Source organism: Notolabrus celidotus, chromosome 12, assembly GCF_009762535.1.
Source record: "Notolabrus celidotus isolate fNotCel1 chromosome 12, fNotCel1.pri, whole genome shotgun sequence".
In the NCBI taxonomy this organism is placed as follows: Eukaryota; Metazoa; Chordata; class Actinopteri; order Labriformes; family Labridae; genus Notolabrus; species Notolabrus celidotus.
Genome location: NC_048283.1, coordinates 24,303,714 through 24,322,303, shown reverse-complemented (window position 1 = coordinate 24,322,303; position 18,590 = coordinate 24,303,714). Strand labels below are relative to the sequence as shown.

The window sequence follows — 18,590 nt, the reverse complement described above, 5'->3', positions numbered from 1 at the left end:
TACATGCAAGAGGAATGGGAACTCTAATTCCTGACACCTAACACTCAGTAAAGTCCCATATTTTATGCAAAATAGTGGATCTTAAAAAAATCCCTTTGAGCCTGATTCCAGTTGAGCTGAGGCAGAGGCTGCTCATGCTTCATTTCAGCTACATCAGGTGATGGAGGATGATGTCAAAAATAGGGCGTGCTGTGTGTGTCTGTGTATGAAGGGGGATGTTATTTAGTGTCACATGGAAAAGAAGGAGAAAAAGTGAAGGAAAGAAGAGGACAGAAACGGGACAGCTGTTTGCTTATATCATCACAAAGTTTGAGTCCCAAACTGTGGTACAGTAATCTCACCATAACGCTTCCCCTGTAGGCCATATCCAAGTCCTACAGTAAATAGTCTTATAATAGAGTACTTAATACACTACGAGTGTTTACATCGTCCAGAGACTGTAAACTCTCACTCTAGGTCCAACAGTGAGTTCTCGGTTGTGAAATAAACAGTTAACAAAGTGGCGTTGCCTTGCTGGGACAGTTTTAGTGTTGGGCTTCATTGGCACTGTGAGGCTGCTGTTACCACTCGACTGCTCCACATGTATTTGGACTCATTTGTTAATGCCTCTCTCTCTCAGTTAGACTCCCCAAAAACAACTATTGCACTTAAATTGAAAACATTAAACTGTTCACAGAATCAATTTCAGGAAAAATAAGGAGGCAAGGAAGTTTATAGCCACATTTACGGCAGAGGCAGTGTTAGTCCTTCAGTTCACTGCCTTCATCCAGACTGAAATATCACCATCACAATAATGGGGTTGATGTGTTTCTTCTTTGTTTTTCTTTGCTGTTCTTCACAGCTGTGTTGATTCAGCATACATCCATATTTTTATAGATAAAGTGGGACACCATTTGATGCATGTTTTTATGCATATTTATGGTTCCCTGATTATTTAGTTATGCTTCCCTTAATTCTTTTCTAGGTCTTTCATCCAAGCAGTAGTGTTATACTTTAGTTTATGACCAAATACCTGCAAAAATGAGTGAGTAAGCCCACACCTGCCCTCTGCTTTTCAGCTGGCACAACTCCAGCAAAGAAGAGTCCAACCCCTCTCGAGAAGGTTGGTTCCAGAACCCGAGCTGTGCGTAGAGGTGAGCCGGATTATATCTAGCCGCTATCTCTCAACCTCCTGCACCAACTCAGGTTCCTTCCCCACCGGAGAGGTGACGTTCCATGTCCCAAAAGACAGTTTCCGTAACCGGGGACCGGACCGCCTTTGCCCCCCCCCCCGCCTTTGGCCCCCCGCCTTTGGCCCCCCGCCTTTGGCCCCCGCCATTGGCCCCTGCCTTTGGCCTCCGCCTTTGGGTGTCTCGGGCCGCACTTTGTCTGTCCCCTCACCTAGGATCTGTTTGCCTTGGAAGACCCTACCAGGGGCAACACAGCTCCTTGGATCATTGGGCACTCAAACCCCTCCACCACATTAAGGTGGTGACCCATGGAGGGGTTTCATGGGAATTAGTTTGATGTTAATGTGATACCCTTAATGTCTTCGTCAAATTTGACTGCAGTAAAAACACTTTAAATGACATTGTTTTAGTCTAAAGTTTGATGACATTTCCTCAAGTTACCACCCCAAAAAATAGAAAATACTCAGCTCCTTCAGTGAGTGCACAGATTAGTTTGTAATAAGTATTTTCTTATTTCTTGTGTGCTTGGTGTTTGAGTGTTGTTTAATAGTTAACAGCTTTAGATAGTTGCCATAAGGAGAGTGTTTGACAGTTGAAATGGTCATGCATTTAAGGGATAAAGTATAAGTAGCTGGCCTTTATGCAGAATATAATCCCAACAGGGTGACAACACCGTGACTTGAATGTGTCCTGCTGGATCTTGGTTTGTGGTTGCTTGGTGTCTGCCTCCTTAGTTTGGTCAATGTCTCTTTCACTTCAGCTGTTTTTCTCCTCTCCTCTCCTCTCCTCTCCTCTCCTCTCCTCTCCTCTCCTCTCCTCTCCTCTCCTCTCCTCTCCTCTCCTCTCCTCTCCTCTCCTTCTCTCTGCTGGTGTTTGGTCAGCCATTAAACACCAATCTAAAGTTTTGTGCTCTCCAAATAAACTGAGAAAATTATCCTCTGTTGTTTAACGATGATATCAGAAAGTAACCTTTTTATCTCACTGTCATCAGGAAGAAGTGAAATCATAAACAGTACACTAGATTTGATATGTATGTCCCTGGCGTTGCTCTTGTTGTTTAGAATGAATAACTGCTGTCAAGGGGGTTTGACCAATCAGAATCAAGTATTGAACACAGCCAGCTGGTTAGTAAGACAGCCTGGTTTGCTTGCCTCACTTGCAGAGATCTTTACTCATCACTTCAAGCAACCAAGATCTTATTTTTGGCTTGAAATATCTTAAAATAAGACAGATATCTGAACGTGTCAGGTGGTTGTGACTCCAGAAACTGTACTAATACACTCGCTGAGATTTAAGTCTTTGAGGTGTGGAGACATCACAGTTCAGTACTTTCAAACTTTTTCTATATTTTTAAATATTACATCATCAGACATTTCTTCACTAACACTGCACTGACCTAAATCAGTCTCTGAATGGCGAGGACTATTCAGGGACTCTGCTTTTAAAGTTTGGGTTGAAGGGGACGACAGGTTTCACTCACAGACACTCTTCTCTGAAAACCTGCGTATAGCAGCCACTACAGCCAGTCTTTGAACACATGACTCTTTTAGTCCTTGTTTAGTTTGTCTAGAAGATGAAACTTGATTAAGGAAGATCCTCATGGAAAATGATTCCTTCCTTGGTAATATGAAATATGCTTTGTAAGTTTGATAAAGATATCTGATACATTCAGATCCTAACACTACCAGAAATGCTACAGGAAATGTTGTAGTCCTTAAGTCAAGACCTAAGTTGACTTGGACTTGAACACTGATGGCTCTGACTTGTACACTGACTTGTGCAATGCCTGCACAAGGACTTTAAGGATTGATATGAGGACTCAGACTTATTTGATAAAGAAGCAGGTACTGAAATATGTGCTCACATGCATGCGTCTTCACTTGCTTGGTCAGCAACATTTCCTTCCAGGATCAAAATCATGCGGAAAGAGCAAATGCAAGAAAGAGCAGAGCAACATGTCTGATATGTAAAAGAACCACCGAGGGGACAACAGGGACAAGCTCAAACTTTAAGAGAAGTCTGTCCAGGATGTACATAGAAAGGTTAGTGAGACACTGTTGGCCAAAATGTTTGGTTAGTTCAATTATGATGATGATGATGATGATGATGATGATGATGATGAGCGTGTCTCCCTGTCCCAATTAAGAGAAGTATGATGTGCTTTTAATGCACGACACACAGAGCTCTAACTTAATTGATATTTAAATCTCTAGACACGCCGACAGGATCAGTAGGAATCTAATGTGAGGAAATGAAATGTGTCGACTAAACGTAAACAAAAGGTCCCACACAGTCCATCAGTCCAGGTTCAGGCTGGTATTAACAATGAGGACTTGGGTGCAGGTTATTGGGACTTGACTTGGACTTGAGGTTTGGGGCTCGTCTAAAACAAAGGTTACAGGTCATCAAAAACATGAAGAATCAGAAGAACCTTCTCATCAAACAGAGAAGCTATCACAATGAAATGAAAAAAGGCTAATCTGTCCTGTCTGTCTCAAATAATGAAGCCCATTCACTGACTTTTATTTTTGGTGGGGGCTCATCACAACACTCTGTAAATACAAGGTGTGTAAACATCTTTCCCCTTTAATTCCCTGAAGTGTCTTCTGAATATTCAGTTCTTTGGAGGCCTTTCACTCGTCTGCCTTCTGGATTTGTAAAGGTGTACTAAAACAGTATCAGTCAGCTTTAATAGGTGAGGAAAGATCAACTTCCACAAATTCAGTGTGACATCTTGAGGTTTTTCCAACAGCTGAGTCATGTTTTAATGTTCCTAATCGCCTTTCTTGTCATCCACTCTTTTTTTCATTCTCTCCGCTGCTCATTGGACAGGCTGACCGGTGGGAGATAAAGGGGCCTAATGGTCTGTCTGAATGACGGAGTGAAAGGGGGAACATTAAACATGGAGCTGTCTGTCTAGATGGTATCAGCTTCCCACAGAGATGAAAACGCTGTCACCGTAAGGATCCCTGCAATTTTCTACCACAGATTATCTAAAACTGTTATTTAGACAAAGAGAAGAAAATAAAATCACGTAGATAACAGAGAGTTTGCTGTGCGTACAAAGGAATGTGACTCTCCCTGTTAAGTCTGAAGACAGATTTATATAATCACACATTAATACAGACATCATGCGACAAGCTGAGACTGTCCACGTATGATGTACGGTCATCTTTACAGCAGCTTGGTACAACCTTTGTTTGAGTTAAAATTTTCATACATGGGGAGGAATCATCATGAGAGTGAAAGCATGAAGAGTGATGGCGGACGAATCCCAACCACACACTGACTCAACAAGGCGTGTCTAGCTCTCAACTTTTCCTATGCATGAGTGCTCTGATGTGAACTCTTTATTGCCCGATCTCACAGTATCAGTGAGTCAACATATCTGCAGACTTTCCTGTGGCACACGTTGCAAATCTAGAGACTCATAAGCAGGATTGTCCAGCCCCTGAAATGACTTCCCAGTTTTAGCTAACTACAAAGACTTCCCTCTTTGTATTTAGCTAACATACTTCAACCTTTTAGTAAAAGTAAAACAATAACGTAATGTAGGTGTAGATAGGTAGGTGTCAATCCCCTGATAACAGAAGCCTTTATGCGTGGACTACGATGTGTGTGGGTTCTCTTCGAATACTCCTGCTTCCACCAACATGTCTGCAATACGATTTTGACTGAGTTTAAATACAGGCGGCCGACGACCGATCTCTTCTTACCTTTCATCAAGAGAAAAACAAAACAGAATAATGCAACTGGATGAATGATGTCCATCCATCTGTAGTGAATGCAACAGTACCGGACCGTACAGACTCAGTTTCATGTTCCTCTGAAGTGCTGTCTCGAAATGCTTCCCTTTTAAATGGTCCTCTTGTGTCCCTCACAAGTGCCGGCCAGAGAGCTTTCTGTTTTTATGACCCTAAACTCTGAACTCTCTACATCTGGACATTAAAACAGAAAGCTCTCTGGGTGTTTTTAAAAGTAAACTAAAGACTTTTTAATCTGGCTTTTAATTTGGAATAATTTCCTTACTAATATAATATTAATTTGCCCTAGACTGCATTATTACCAATGTGACCATTGTTTTAGCATCATTTTTATTTATTTTTAAATTTATTCTCTCTTATTATATTATATATTATTTATATTTTATTTTACAGATTTTATTGTATTTATTTATTTTTTCTGACTTTTATCTGATTGTATTTTATTGATTTTATTGTAATTATTTTATTTTACCAATATTTACTGTAATTATTTTATTGTAGTTATTTTGTTCTAATAATTAGGATGATATTTCCCTAATTTTATTTTATTGATTTTAATGTAATTGTACTTGTATCTAATGTATTGATTTAACTGCAATTATTATAATGTATTTTTCTGATATATTCTCTGATTTTATTTGATTTATATTATTGTAATTTTTTTTTTTATATATATATACATTTTATATATTGCTGTTGTTTTCTGTCTCTCTGTTCTTTTGTGAAGCACTTAGATGTATGCTTGGATGTATGAAAGGTGCTATATGTATAAAATGAGTTGAGTTGAGATGGGATTAAATATTTCAGCTCCAAAGTTTGAAGCAGCTCTTGGCAACACTGTGAGGTCTCATGTCTTCAAAGATGAAAAATGAAATGTTGGATCACTGTTCAATCAATGGATGGATTGTTTAGATTTATTGACAAGACAGCTAATGACATACAAACATTAGAGGGGGAGAGTGAGGCATGCAGCTACAAGTGGAAACCACAAAACGTCCTGAATTAAAGTCCTGCTTCAAGAAAAAGTGATGCCTTAAAATCTGCCTGCCAGCTTCAACTAACCCACCTTAAATCAGAGGAAAAGTGCCTTTAGTCCAACCAGCAGGAAACCCTGACGTTATCTAAAAACTCCAAACAGCTGTGGGGGAAACATTTAGGAAAATAAATGATGTATCAAACAGTTTTATATCAGCTGGGTGAAACATGCCTGTGGGTGTTTATAATACAACCGTTCTGACCTCAGTGATGCTCTGTCTACATGCATGTCCCTCCAGGTGCCCTTAAATAACACACAGGTTTGTGTTGTAGGGCCGCTCAGAGCACAAACAGACAGCAGCTGACAGTGAGGTTATATCCACTAAGTGAGATCAGGATGATGATATGACAGCAGATGCATCTTCAGCTGCTGAGAAAAGACACAAATTCATACTCTTTACATACAGGTGCAGCTCAAAATAAGTTAGAATTTAATTTATTTTCAAACTTTAATTGAACAAGTTTAATACTGTCATATGTTCTATACTTATGAATGTAAACTGAAATATTTCAAGCCTTCATTTTTGTGTACATATTGATGATTATCTAGTAAATCTAGTACCTCAAATTGTTAGAATATTTCCTAAGATTAACCAAAAAAGGATTTCAAACACAGAAATGTCCAACTTCTGTCCAACCATGAACTACAGCATCAGTGTGGCACGGTATGGAGGTAACCCGCCTGTAGCACTGCTGTGTTGGGTGTTGTTGAAACCCCTGATTGCTTTTCAAACAGCCTTCTGCTTGTTCATACTTTTGTGTCAGGTGTTTCATATCTTCCTCTTGCCAAATACTGCACAGATTAGTAAGGTGCAGGTCAGGCTTGTATCAGAGTCAACAAACTATGTGGTGGTAGTTCTGGCGCTGTGGGCAGGTGCCAAGTCCTGCTGGAAAAGGAAATCAGCCTTAGGAAAAAAAGCTTGTCAGCAGATGGAAGCATCAAGACGGCAATAAAAGACAAAGTCCAAAATTGTTCGACTGCTATCTTATCTAAGGGCGGTACGGGGGCGCAGTGGTTGTCGCCTCACAGCAAGATTCATGGTCAAAACTCGACACATGCTGGTCAGGTTAATTTGTGACTCTAACTCCCCCATGGGTATGAGTGTGCGTGAATAGTTGTTTGTCTATATATCAGCTCTGTGATGGACTAGCAACCTGTCCAGCTTGTAACCCGCGTCTCACTCCATGACGGCTGGGATAGGCTGCACCCCCCTATGACTTGGAACTGAACGCGCAGGAAAGATGGGTATCATATCTATGAGCATTTTCCCTGCAGATAAAACTGGTTATAGAATAATAATAAAAAAATAAAAATGTATTGTCTTCTTCAGTGTGCATCCACATTTCATAGCTCAGACAGTCATCTTTTAGAAGCTCTTGAAATAAGTTACTATTTTTATGAAAAAAAAAAAAACCAAAAAAAAAACCATCCATCTTTTTCTGTTTACCTCTTTTCAGATTTGTGACTCATTCTCTCTTTCAAGGTGTCTGGAAATTAATCTTGTCCTTTTGCATTTTTCACAACACAAGAGAAAAACTCAAAGTGTTGTTGTGTAAAAAGATAAATAGTGGAGGGAAATATGCATGTAAACAAACAACAACAACAACAACAACAACAACATGTTTATGTTTCAGTTCATTATTGAAGATTTAGTTTTATCAGAGTTTGAGTTTGACTGAGTGATTGATTAATCCACAGATGTTTGGATTTAACTTGACACTTTAAGGTGTTTTCTGATTTGCATTCAACAGATGCCCCATTTACATTCTGAGCAAGAGCTGCAGTCCTCTGAGGCACTGGCTGTAGGGTCAGATAAACTCTACTGAAGAGATGAAAAGCTCCTTTCAAAACAAATCGATCTGATTGTTATGAAGATATTTGGTTACATCACAGGATTCAACCACTATACATGCCCCTATCCCCATGTAGAGGCAGCTGCATTTAGTACATGTCATCATAGCGTCTGTTCAAACTGCAGTACCTTCATGCTCCACAGGGTGGTGGTAGAGATCTGCAGGAAGCATCCCGTCCTCAGCAGTGACCATATAGAGACATGATTACGTGGGAGGAGAGGAGGAAAGGGAAGGTGTGCAGATCAATTGAAGCATCTGTTATTGGCAAACCTGAGTGCATTCTCTTCTGCTGCTGGATTACTCTAATGCTTTGACTTTTATTTTGTTAGTTCAAGGACCAAAATTATACTCGCCTCTCTTTTTAAATCCCCCTGATCTCTCTGCAAAGAGGATTCTCAGGCTGGGCGTGTTGAACACAGAGTTCATTACCTTTGAATGATGTCATTTTTTTTGCTGTGCCTAAATTACTGTGCCACTTTTTTGTAATATGCAAAATTAAATTATTGTGTTTGAGTCATGCAGTCATTGTTTGCTTCTTTTTATGTGCAGATTATGAGACAGAGCCTCCAGCACAGAGAGGGAAAGACCTCCAACTCTTCTTTACTGGCAGGAAATCTCTGCACCTCATTTAAATGTAGAAATGTGTGTCATTTTGTTGTTCTTTTTTGTGTCTTTTCATTTAATTTAATTTGTGCATATTGCCTTAGATATTTTTTTCTCTTTGAAGTCCTTTGTAGCTTATTTTACGTCTTGGTAGACCAGTTTGTGCATTTGTTGTCTTGTGTTGCCTTGCAGTCATGGGTGTGTTATTGTGGTTGCCTTTTTGTTGTTATCTCCAATCTTTTGTAGTCATTTCACTGTTTGTGGCATTTTTGCTGATTGAAACGGTCCTCCTGCATCTCCTCGTATTTGTTTGTGTCTTTGCCGTTGTTTCTCTTATACCTCGAGCCCCTGAGCCTGTGCATCACACGCATGTTCAGTAATGTAGTAATGGCTCATCTGCACCAATTACTCAAGTATCAGACGTCAGCTAGCATGGATGATTCTGAATCATGCAGCTGTTGTTTCTCATGTTTCCAATCTGAGGTCAAACTGTTTTCATTTATATACCAGCTCCCATCTGGATTCCTCTTCACCACATCCTCCTCCCTCTCTCCCATGTCTATTTAATTATTCCTCCCTGTTATTCCCCTCAGTAGGGTGTCTATTTTCTTTAGAAACTTTCTGTTTAACCAATTTCAATAGTGGATTTAAGCAGGCTGTGGTTAAAATCCGTAGCACTCAGGAACAGCAGGCACTCAGCACAGCGGGGGAAAATACACAGCAGAGACACCACTTTCAGATGCAAAACAAACATCTTCAGAGTTTGTCTGGTGAAATAAAAGGACTTAGATGAAAGAAACACTGAAGATTATTCTGGATCCAGAGCTCTCGTTCAGGTAAAAGTACACAGAAACCCTGACTCACTACTCTGTCAGTCACAAGATTGTGATCCAACAACAGGAGCACACAATCCAACGGTCTGCAGAAGTCAGCCTCCTCTCAGCATCTCATGGAAACTATCACCTACAGGAGGGCTTAGGAGGGCTCTGAGACTGCACCAGGACAGGGAGTTATCATCCATCCCTCACCAAACTGTGCTCTCTCCCTGACCTACAGCACCCCACTATATATGCAAAACCCCACGTTTGAGACACCAGTGTTTAAGGAAGCCGTGGAAAGAGGGACGGGTGACAGAAGCTGTTAAATGTAAGAGAAAGTAAGAACCTTCCTAATCCTCTGTCAAAACTGTGAGATTCAAGAGACCACTGATGTTTCATTTCCAATATTCAGAATCCTGCAGTAAGCTCCACAGAAACATCTGGAGGTTTTAGAGATCTTTACATGAGCAGAAGTAAACTAAACCCTCTATAAACCCTCTTACCTTTAACCAGTGTTACTCTGTTACTTTAGGACCTTAATGGATCTACAGTTTCGTGTTTCTGTAAAGTTTTTGTAAATGTCTGGAGAGTTTTAGAATCATGCACTCCTCAGATGTCAGCAGGTAAACTCGTCTTTATATAACAGGACATGCAAACATGTCCAGGCTGCTGTGCATCATACTCAATCATTTATAACGCCACACATAGTAGGAGTAAAACTATCCGTCTGTTAATCTAGTCCAGTAGAAGTTTGAAAAGCACTTCAAGTACTGGGTTCTTACTTTGACAAATGACAGTGAGGGTGAAGGAAGTAAGACATGCCCCCCAAATTATGTAAGAGCATATTTCCCAAGCTAATTATTGTAATATAACCAACAGCATTAATGTACAAAGTGATTTCGATTCTGTAACTATCCAGCGTGAAGTTATTGAATGCATTTGCAGCATCTTAATTTGTCAGTACTGCAAATTGTAGATGGTCCCTGCACCCTCAAGAATAAGGACTTCATTAATTGTAACGAGCAGAAAGTAATGGCTGCCAATGTGCCAATGCAGTGAGCAAAATGTTGTTGATAGGTTTCTTGAGAAAATATGTAAAACTTATTTGAAGGAATTTATCAAGAAGAGTTTGGCTTGTGATACATTGAAACAAGATTTATATTTGGGCTTGTGAAGTTTATATTGTGTGATTTGATGTTTTGACAAAGTAATGAGACAAACTTGGTAAGATTTGAGTTTTTTGCAGCATATGCATCATCCAAACCACTGGCTGCTAGCAGCTGATGAAGAGCTTGTATCACTCAGTAACTGATGATATGTAAAATCTAGTGAAGTACGATACTTTCCACACAAAACACTTAAGTATACGAAAAAGTTACTCAATAACTGTAACATGAATGTAATATGATTTCTTTCCACCCCTGCATGATTTTATGAAAGCATACTGAGGCCTGGTTTATTCTTCTACGTTGACTTTACGTTGTAATAACTTAGTGCAGTTTGACTTAATTATGTTTGCTATTTTGTCTGGTTGAAACACTCTGCCTTCAATACTATATGATCATTCTGTTGTACTCATTATTTCTAGGTCTTAATTCCTCCACAGAGAGACGTGCTCACTGAGTAGCACAAAAGCTGTTTTGTCACGCTGTTATTAGCATGGCTGCTTAGTTATGATGTTACATTCTGCAGACGGGGTCTGGATAAGTACAGCAGCTAACAAAGCACAATAAACCAAAAGTGAGACTCACACTCAAATATGATGATGTGTGCATTCAGAGAGGACTGGTCACTCATATTTCCTTTTCACAGTCACCTCATAAAGCAGGCCAAATAGATCCTCAGGCCACCAGTGCCACTGACCTAAGTCTTCACTTGCGTGTTTAATTTTGCTGTAAAAATGTGAATTTTAACATGGGACCTAACAGGGACTTCTTGGCTTTTGGGGACAGCCTCAAGTGGACACTAGAGGTGACCGTTAATGTTTTTCTTGATTTGGTTGTAAAGAGTGAGCTGAGATGGTATTCCATGATAGGTTGTAATGCTAAACTATGCCTAATGATAAAATTATCTTTAAAATTGTGTGTGCAAAAAAGTTTTTTTCCATAACTCTTGTAAATAACGTTCTCTGCACCTTGTTACAACTATTTATGATAACACATTAAAGGCTTGATAATCAGTTACTACTGCTCACCTCCTGGAGTAACAAATGAAGCCTTGTTAAAAAAAGTTCAGCTGATGTAAATGTTCTGTTTTATTGTATTGCTCTGTTGTCCCGAGAATCCTGAGCAGAACTATTTCGAAGAGCTGAGCTGATTTGGAAAAACAGTTTATAGGAGAGCTGTGAGACTGAACCATTTCAGTTCAGCTACAAATAAAGAAAAAAGAGAGTTGAACTTTTGATAAAGCTCTGTTAGGCCGAGGGGAGCTGTAGATTCAACTGATTATTCATTTGACACACTGTTATTAACTGCCTTGGCCTTAAGGGGACAAATCTAAGGTTGGTTTTGTCTCTTTTTTTGTGCAGAGTTTTAAAAACAGCAGGCATGTGGAGTTAACCTACAGAATAGTAATGACAGTATGATGCATTTTCTCTCTGTTTCATGCTTTTGGGGGATTTTTTTTTATCTGGATTAAGGACGCTGTATTCATAAAGATCGAGGCACACTTTGGATTAGACTCCTTGAGGCTTGCTTTTGTCAAACATCAGCTGGATTTTGCATGAACTTCCTCAAACTTTAACCCTCTCAGCCCTGAGATTAACTATCTCACAACTTATTATTTGATCAGCCCAGAGTTTATATGATAAAAAGTAAAGGGTGTGTGTGTGTGGAGGGTGTGTGCGTGTGCGGAGGATGTGTGTGTATGTGTATGTGTATGTGTATGTGTATGTGTATGTGTATGTGTGTGTGTTCTGCCAGCTTGCTGAGGTCAGTGAAGGGGTGTAATAGAGGAACAGAAGCTTGATAATAGCTCAGCCTGAGACCTCCAGAGTCTGCAGCAGATTCCAAAATCCACAGTCATCAGCATGCACACCACGTGACACCTCCCTCTCTCTCAATCTTTCTCCCCCTCCTGCTCTTTCTCCTCCCTCCTCTCCCGCTGTGTGTCTCCCTCTCTCCACTTCTCCTCTGGCTCAGTGGTGTGTTTCCAAGAGATAAGACCCTTGCTCATTTCACACATGAGCAGAGTGGAGTTGGGTAAGGCTGTATGAACGACTGTGTGTGTTCACTGTGTGTGTTCACTGTGTGTGTGTGTGTGTGTATGTGTGTGTGTGTATGTGTGTGTGTGTGTACCTGTGTTTGTGTCTACATGTGTGTGTTGGTGTGCGTTTGAGTTTGCACGTTTATGTATGCATTGAAGGTTAGAGAAAAAGAGAGAAAGTACAGACTCTGACTCCAAGTTTTCTTCACTTGCTGCTTCTTTACTTCAGCTTTCTGAGGCAGTGACTCGTCCTTCCTCTCAAACTGTCTGATGGAGGGGAAAGCAACATACATTTCACTGTTAGACTCTTAAAGTTAACTTCAGTTTGTTCACATCTCAGACAAAATCACAGAACACCTTCTGCAACAACATAAAAACAAAACTGAGCAGCTATGTTATGAGAAAAATGCTGTGTGGCGCAGTCATTAGGCCAGCCTGGCGTCAGAAGCAGGAGGGCATGCCCAGAAAAAGTCAACTTCAGCAATCTTTGAATGGGCCCAAGGTGAGCAGCACAAACTGCCTTTCAGAATCAGAAACATGTTTAAAACTGCATCTGTGCCAAAGAGAACTCAGCTCTTTGGTGTTTACCTGTGAATCTTTGTTCTCTGAGGTTATGCAGGATTTAAGCACATGTTTAAGGTGATTAAGCCAGTACAATGTGTTTCCATGCATCACTCTGTTGGATTTGCCTCATTTGAAAAAACACAAGCTGCAGTTGAACATAAGTTATCACAAGGTTAGAGTCACAGATGGAGTCTCTATTTACAGATTCTGTAAGTTCCTAGGTGCAGGACCAGATTTGAGTGTTGGAAGTGATCCTCCATTTGTAGTATGAGTAATGTTGTGCACTACTATGAGGGGCCGTCAGGGACATTATTCAGAATTGCCTCTCACACACACTACTGAAACGCTCTTATATACACTATTGAAATACTCTCACACACACTACTGAAATGCTCTCACACACACTAGTGAAATGCTCTCACACACACTACTGAAACGCTCTTATATACACTATTGAAATACTCTCACACACACTACTGAAATGCTCTCACACACACTAGTGAAATGCTCTCACACACACTACTGAAATGCTCTCACACACACTAGTGAAATGCTCTCACACACACTAGTGAAATACTCTCACACACACTAGTGAAATGCTCTCACACACACTACTGAAATACTCTCACACACACTAGTGAAATACTCTCACACACACTAGTGAAATACTCTCACACACACTACTGAAATGCTCTTTTATACACTACTGAAATACTCTCACACACACTACTGAAATACTCTCACACACACTAGTGAAATACTCTCACATACACTACTGAAACGCTCTCACACACACTAGTGAAATACTCTCACATACACTACTGAAATGCTCTCACACACACTAGTAAAATGCTCTTATACACTACTGCAATACTCTGATATAGAATTGTCAACTTTAACAGTCCAATACTGAATACAGTACTGTTTACTGGTCAACAGGAAGGCCTTCCTGTCATCTGACAGAAACAGGAAGACTCCACACAGGGAATTGCATGTATTTTTGCTGAGTTTGAAGTACTTCAGCCTAGGCTTCAACCACAATGTATGTTCATCTGATATTCTTCGTTTTTCAAGTCCAAGCTTTATTTTTTGAAGTGAGAGGCAATGAGGAGGATGTTGTCGTTTTTTTTACTAGTGCTCTGCAATGCATTGAGAGGCTGCAAAGAGAGGAGGCTGACAATTTCCAACAGGAGAGGCTTTATAGAGAGCTTAATGAGCATACTCAAACTCTATCCGCATTTCTAGCTGTGTGTGATGATATGGATGTCAGTAACCTTCTAGGATCATTGTATAGATGCTTTCGCAACTTGCTGCATGAACATGAGGCCAGACAGAGATCCACTGAAGTGACCACAAATTTGACACCTCCAACAATCTTGACTGGCAATCCAGGACGGCCCAGATACAGCATAGCCACTGAACAAATTTCTCACTGTGTGTCCATCGGTATGTCATGGCAGAGAATTGCATCATGCTTTGGAATTAGTCGAAGAACACTGTACAGACACAGACAAAGACTGGGAGTTGAGCCATTAATGTATTGTGTATTGTCAACTCAAGACCTGGACAGAGTTGTAACTAATATACTACAGAACACTCCAAATGCAGGCGAAGCATACATTCTTGGAAGCCTCAGATCACGTGGCTTGAGGATTCAGCGCTGGCGGGTTAGACAGAGCCTGCATCAAGTGGACCCTATTGGGCGATCATTTAGACGTCGTCTTGCTATACGTCGAAGAGTCTATAGTGTTCAAGCCCCTAACCAATTATGGTAAGTATATGTTTTGTATAAGGAAAACAAGTACATCTATACATATGTATGTGTGTGTGTGTGTGCATCACACATATATATGTATATATATATCTATATAGATATAGATATATATATTTATTTTTCTTTAAGTATATATTTTCTTCCCAACAGGCATTTTGATGGCAACCACAAGCTGGTCAGGTGGCGTATGGTCTTTCATGGCTGTGTGGATGGCTTCAGCCGGACTATTATATACTTACGGTGCTTGTCCAACAACAGAGCCTCAACTGTCTTGTCATTATTTCTCGGAGGAGTACAGGACTTTGGCTTGCCCTTAAGGGTCAGATGTGATCATGGTATGGAAAATATAAATGTTGCCCGTTTTATGTTGGAAAGAAGAGGATTGAACAGTGTTATTACAGGTGTATCAGTACACAACCAAAGGATTGAGAGACTATGGGCAGAACTCAATAGAGTTGTATCTAGACACTTTATAAACATATTTAACTTCATGGAAGAACAGGGTGTACTGGATTCATTGAATGAACTACATTTATTTTGTCTGCATTATGTTTATTTACCAAGGATTGATAGAGCAGTAACAGAATTCATCAATCAATGGAACAACCATGGCCTCTCCACACAAGGGGGGCAGACACCTCTTCAGCTGTGGCATTCAGGTGTAATTAATAATGCAGGAATCCATCCAGCTATAAACAGCATTTTTGATGCCAACAACTACTATGGCATTGATGAAGAAGGGCCATTACCTGAACTTCAAACTAATAATAATGTTGTGATCCCAGACATAGATGTAACCATTAATGAGACCACAATGAACATTATTCAACAAGTGAACCCACTTGAAAATGATGGGAACCATGGAATAGATGTTTTTGCTTCACTTCTGCACTTTCTTCAATAAACATGAGAGTTATGTTAAGGTTTGCTAAAATGTTTTCTTCACTTGTGCAGTGTATTCTGTGAATTAAAGTTTGGTTAAAACATTGTAAAACATTTTATGAAAAATAAATGAACATGATAAACATTTGTTCAAAGGAACGAACATTCAAATACAGTTCAAGAGAGACAAACAGAGACCTAATCAGGCAGAGGTAGTCTCGAGTTTTCAGAGCATGACATGTTCATGCCCTGCCAAACCCATATGTGTTTCCTAATGCAAAGTCAAACTTTTCCTTGAACAGTTGGTAAGACACATGTAGTGGCAACTTGATGCAGTTAACACATGTGTTGGCAAGAGGGAACATTGATGTAGAGAAGCCATCATCTCCTTTGTGAATGAACTGGACAGAAGGAGTTGGGGAAAAGCCGATAGGTGGTACCACAGATGCTCCAGTTGTGAAGGCCAATATCTTCTCTAGTTTGGATGGCCCTTCTTCTTCTGTAAAAACAAAAATATTATCAGTGGTAGTTGGGCCAATGAATGTGTATGTGAATCATCTCTAAAGCAATTAACATCAGCTGATACTGAACTAAATTGTTCAGTAAGAGTATTTCACTTCTCAAAATCAAAACATCTAAAATCTGAATGCCTCTAATAGCAATGAATTTATAACAGGTCTTTCATCTTCCAACATTCACAGGTTACTTTGTGATAATGTTACGACTACCAAGAGAATACATTTAATCTGTAATGTTTGTTGTACAGGAATGTTTTGCAAAAATAAAATAAAAAGAATGATACGAAAAAAATAGATGCATTAGTTTATTTGACCATTAAACCATTAATTACCTTCTGCATCTTGGAGATAGTCCCTCCAGAAAGCAACAACCATCTCCTCAGCAGCTCTCTTGTTGCTCCCTTCTGGAGAGAGACGAATGCTGAAAAGATCATCCACCTGGTCAGCAGTCAGTGTGTTCGGCTCATAGCAGAACAGGGGTCGAAAGCTGTCTGGATGTCGTCGTATTTGGTCCAGAACCCCAAGAGTTTTCAGTCCTTCACAGAACCTGTACAAACAACAAGGAATAATAGTACAATCCATAATTAATTTGTACACTGTGAAATTGTCCCGTGGTTTTATACTAACATAACAGATTTTGTGAATCTAGTCTTACACCTTGTTGGTCAATGGTTAAAATTATTACTCCTTTTGAGATTGATCTGACTGTATAACAACTAACACTGAATACCTTTGAAATGGACCTTGAACCCTGTGGATGACCTGAAACATGACAATGTCCTGTACCAGTAGATCCATGTCATGACTTAAAACCTCAAATGCTGATGAAGGATTTATTTAATCTCAGCAGTAATATGCAGTGAAGATCATCACTGGTAAATGTATTACTGCTTCAGTGTGGGGCAGAAAACAACAGGATTTACAGACTGTAACAGTCTGTAACAACAGTCAGTAACGTTAGTTTAAGACATGGCACCGTTCAAGTGAGCAACTAATATGGCCAAATAACAACATTAGATTGTGCTTGGTGCAACAACAGTGCAGAAATGACTTAACATAATGGAAGTGATGAAGAAACATTTAGTAAATGGAAGTTATTGGAGAGAGATATACAGTACAGTAGACATGTGAATTGACTTTCTTTAGGGTGAGCCTTTCAGTGGATAAAACATGTTTAGCTGCAGCTGCCCTCTTACACAGCAGTTATGTTACATTTATAACTTAGCTTCCTGCTGCTTCTCCAAACTGACTCACATCTACTGTAAGCTGTAACTGCACTGTAGAACGACTATCAAACCAACAACAGTAAAGTTGCCACGAGGCTGCGCAGGGGAAATCTCTCCAAAGTAATGCTGGTTTGTGTATATTTATTGCAGCTAAAAACACAAGCAGTGAAATGTTCCTACAGTCCTAAAAACATCGACTCAATGCATTTTATCGATATCAAGCCGCATTCACACACCAAGTGAAGAACAGCTGATTTTACTACCTGCCGACGTCCTATCACGTGACTCACATTCCTGTATGTTAACATAGCAACAATGCTACAACACTACAAACAATACTAGCTGACACCTACATGCATATACATATACACTAGACGCCTCAGCGACTGGGTGGATCATCCGTCAGGGCGTTGCGTTATGTTACGTTGGATTAAACAATACTTTGAAGAAAAAAAAACTATTTATAGCTACCTTTTCTTCCTTGTGCCTGATGTCCAAGAGCTGAAGCGTTGCGCTTGATAACGCGGCGCACACTCTCTCCGGACTGGAGCTGCAGTGGGCAATGTCATGCTGCTGTGCTGTCCGGAGGGGAACAGCGACGTAATCTGACTGACCAGCGTGTCGCGGCGTGGAGTCGGCTGCTGCCCGACTGTTGTCGCATTTGACAAGGTTCTGATGGTCTCCGCTGACGCCAGTACAGTGTGAAGTAACGCTGCTGCCTCGGTTAGGCTACTTCCAGGCTGTTGGGCAGAAATTACTGTTGCGAACAGTGGCTGACGCGATCAACACGTGAACCGCTGTTGTTTGTTGTTTTAACGGAAGCCCTTCCGGTTTTACTGAAACACCTTCCGTTTTGACTGAAAAACTCTCACACACCATACTGAAATGCTCTCACACACCATACTGAAATGCTCTCACACACCATACTGAAATGCTCTCACACACCATACTGAAATGCTCTCATATGACCAAGTGAAATCCTCTCAGACATTATAGTGAAATATTTTCACATAACATACTGAAATTTCTGTGAGATAATAGAGCACATAAAGACATATATATATGTATATATATATATATATATATATATATATATATACATATATATATATATAAATTTATATATATATATAAATATATATATATATGACAGACATAGGGCAGATCGAGCCGGACAGG

At 40.0% G+C, this 18,590-nt stretch overlaps 1 protein-coding gene across 4 annotated transcripts; it reads right to left on the bottom strand.

Annotated features, from left to right (window-relative positions):
- Nucleotides 1-15,316: 15,316 nt before the first annotated feature.
- Nucleotides 15,317-18,245, bottom strand: LOC117822395 (G2/M phase-specific E3 ubiquitin-protein ligase-like). 4 transcript variants are annotated; one of them, XM_034697096.1, is made up of 3 exons: nt 17,883-18,245; nt 16,518-16,741; nt 15,317-16,166 (listed from the first exon to the last, which is right to left on the bottom strand). In XM_034697096.1, exons 1-3 carry the CDS (start codon nt 17,978-17,980, stop codon nt 15,910-15,912), a joined length of 579 nt encoding a protein of 192 aa, XP_034552987.1. In that variant the 5' UTR covers nt 17,981-18,245; the 3' UTR covers nt 15,317-15,909. The 4 variants fall into 4 exon arrangements, with proteins under 4 accessions (XP_034552987.1, XP_034552988.1, XP_034552989.1 ...); XM_034697097.1 differs by having other exon boundaries at nt 16,518-16,732; nt 17,883-18,244; XM_034697098.1 differs by lacking the exon at nt 17,883-18,245 and adding an exon at nt 16,916-17,611.
- Between the last annotated feature and the right edge of the window lie 345 nt (nt 18,246-18,590).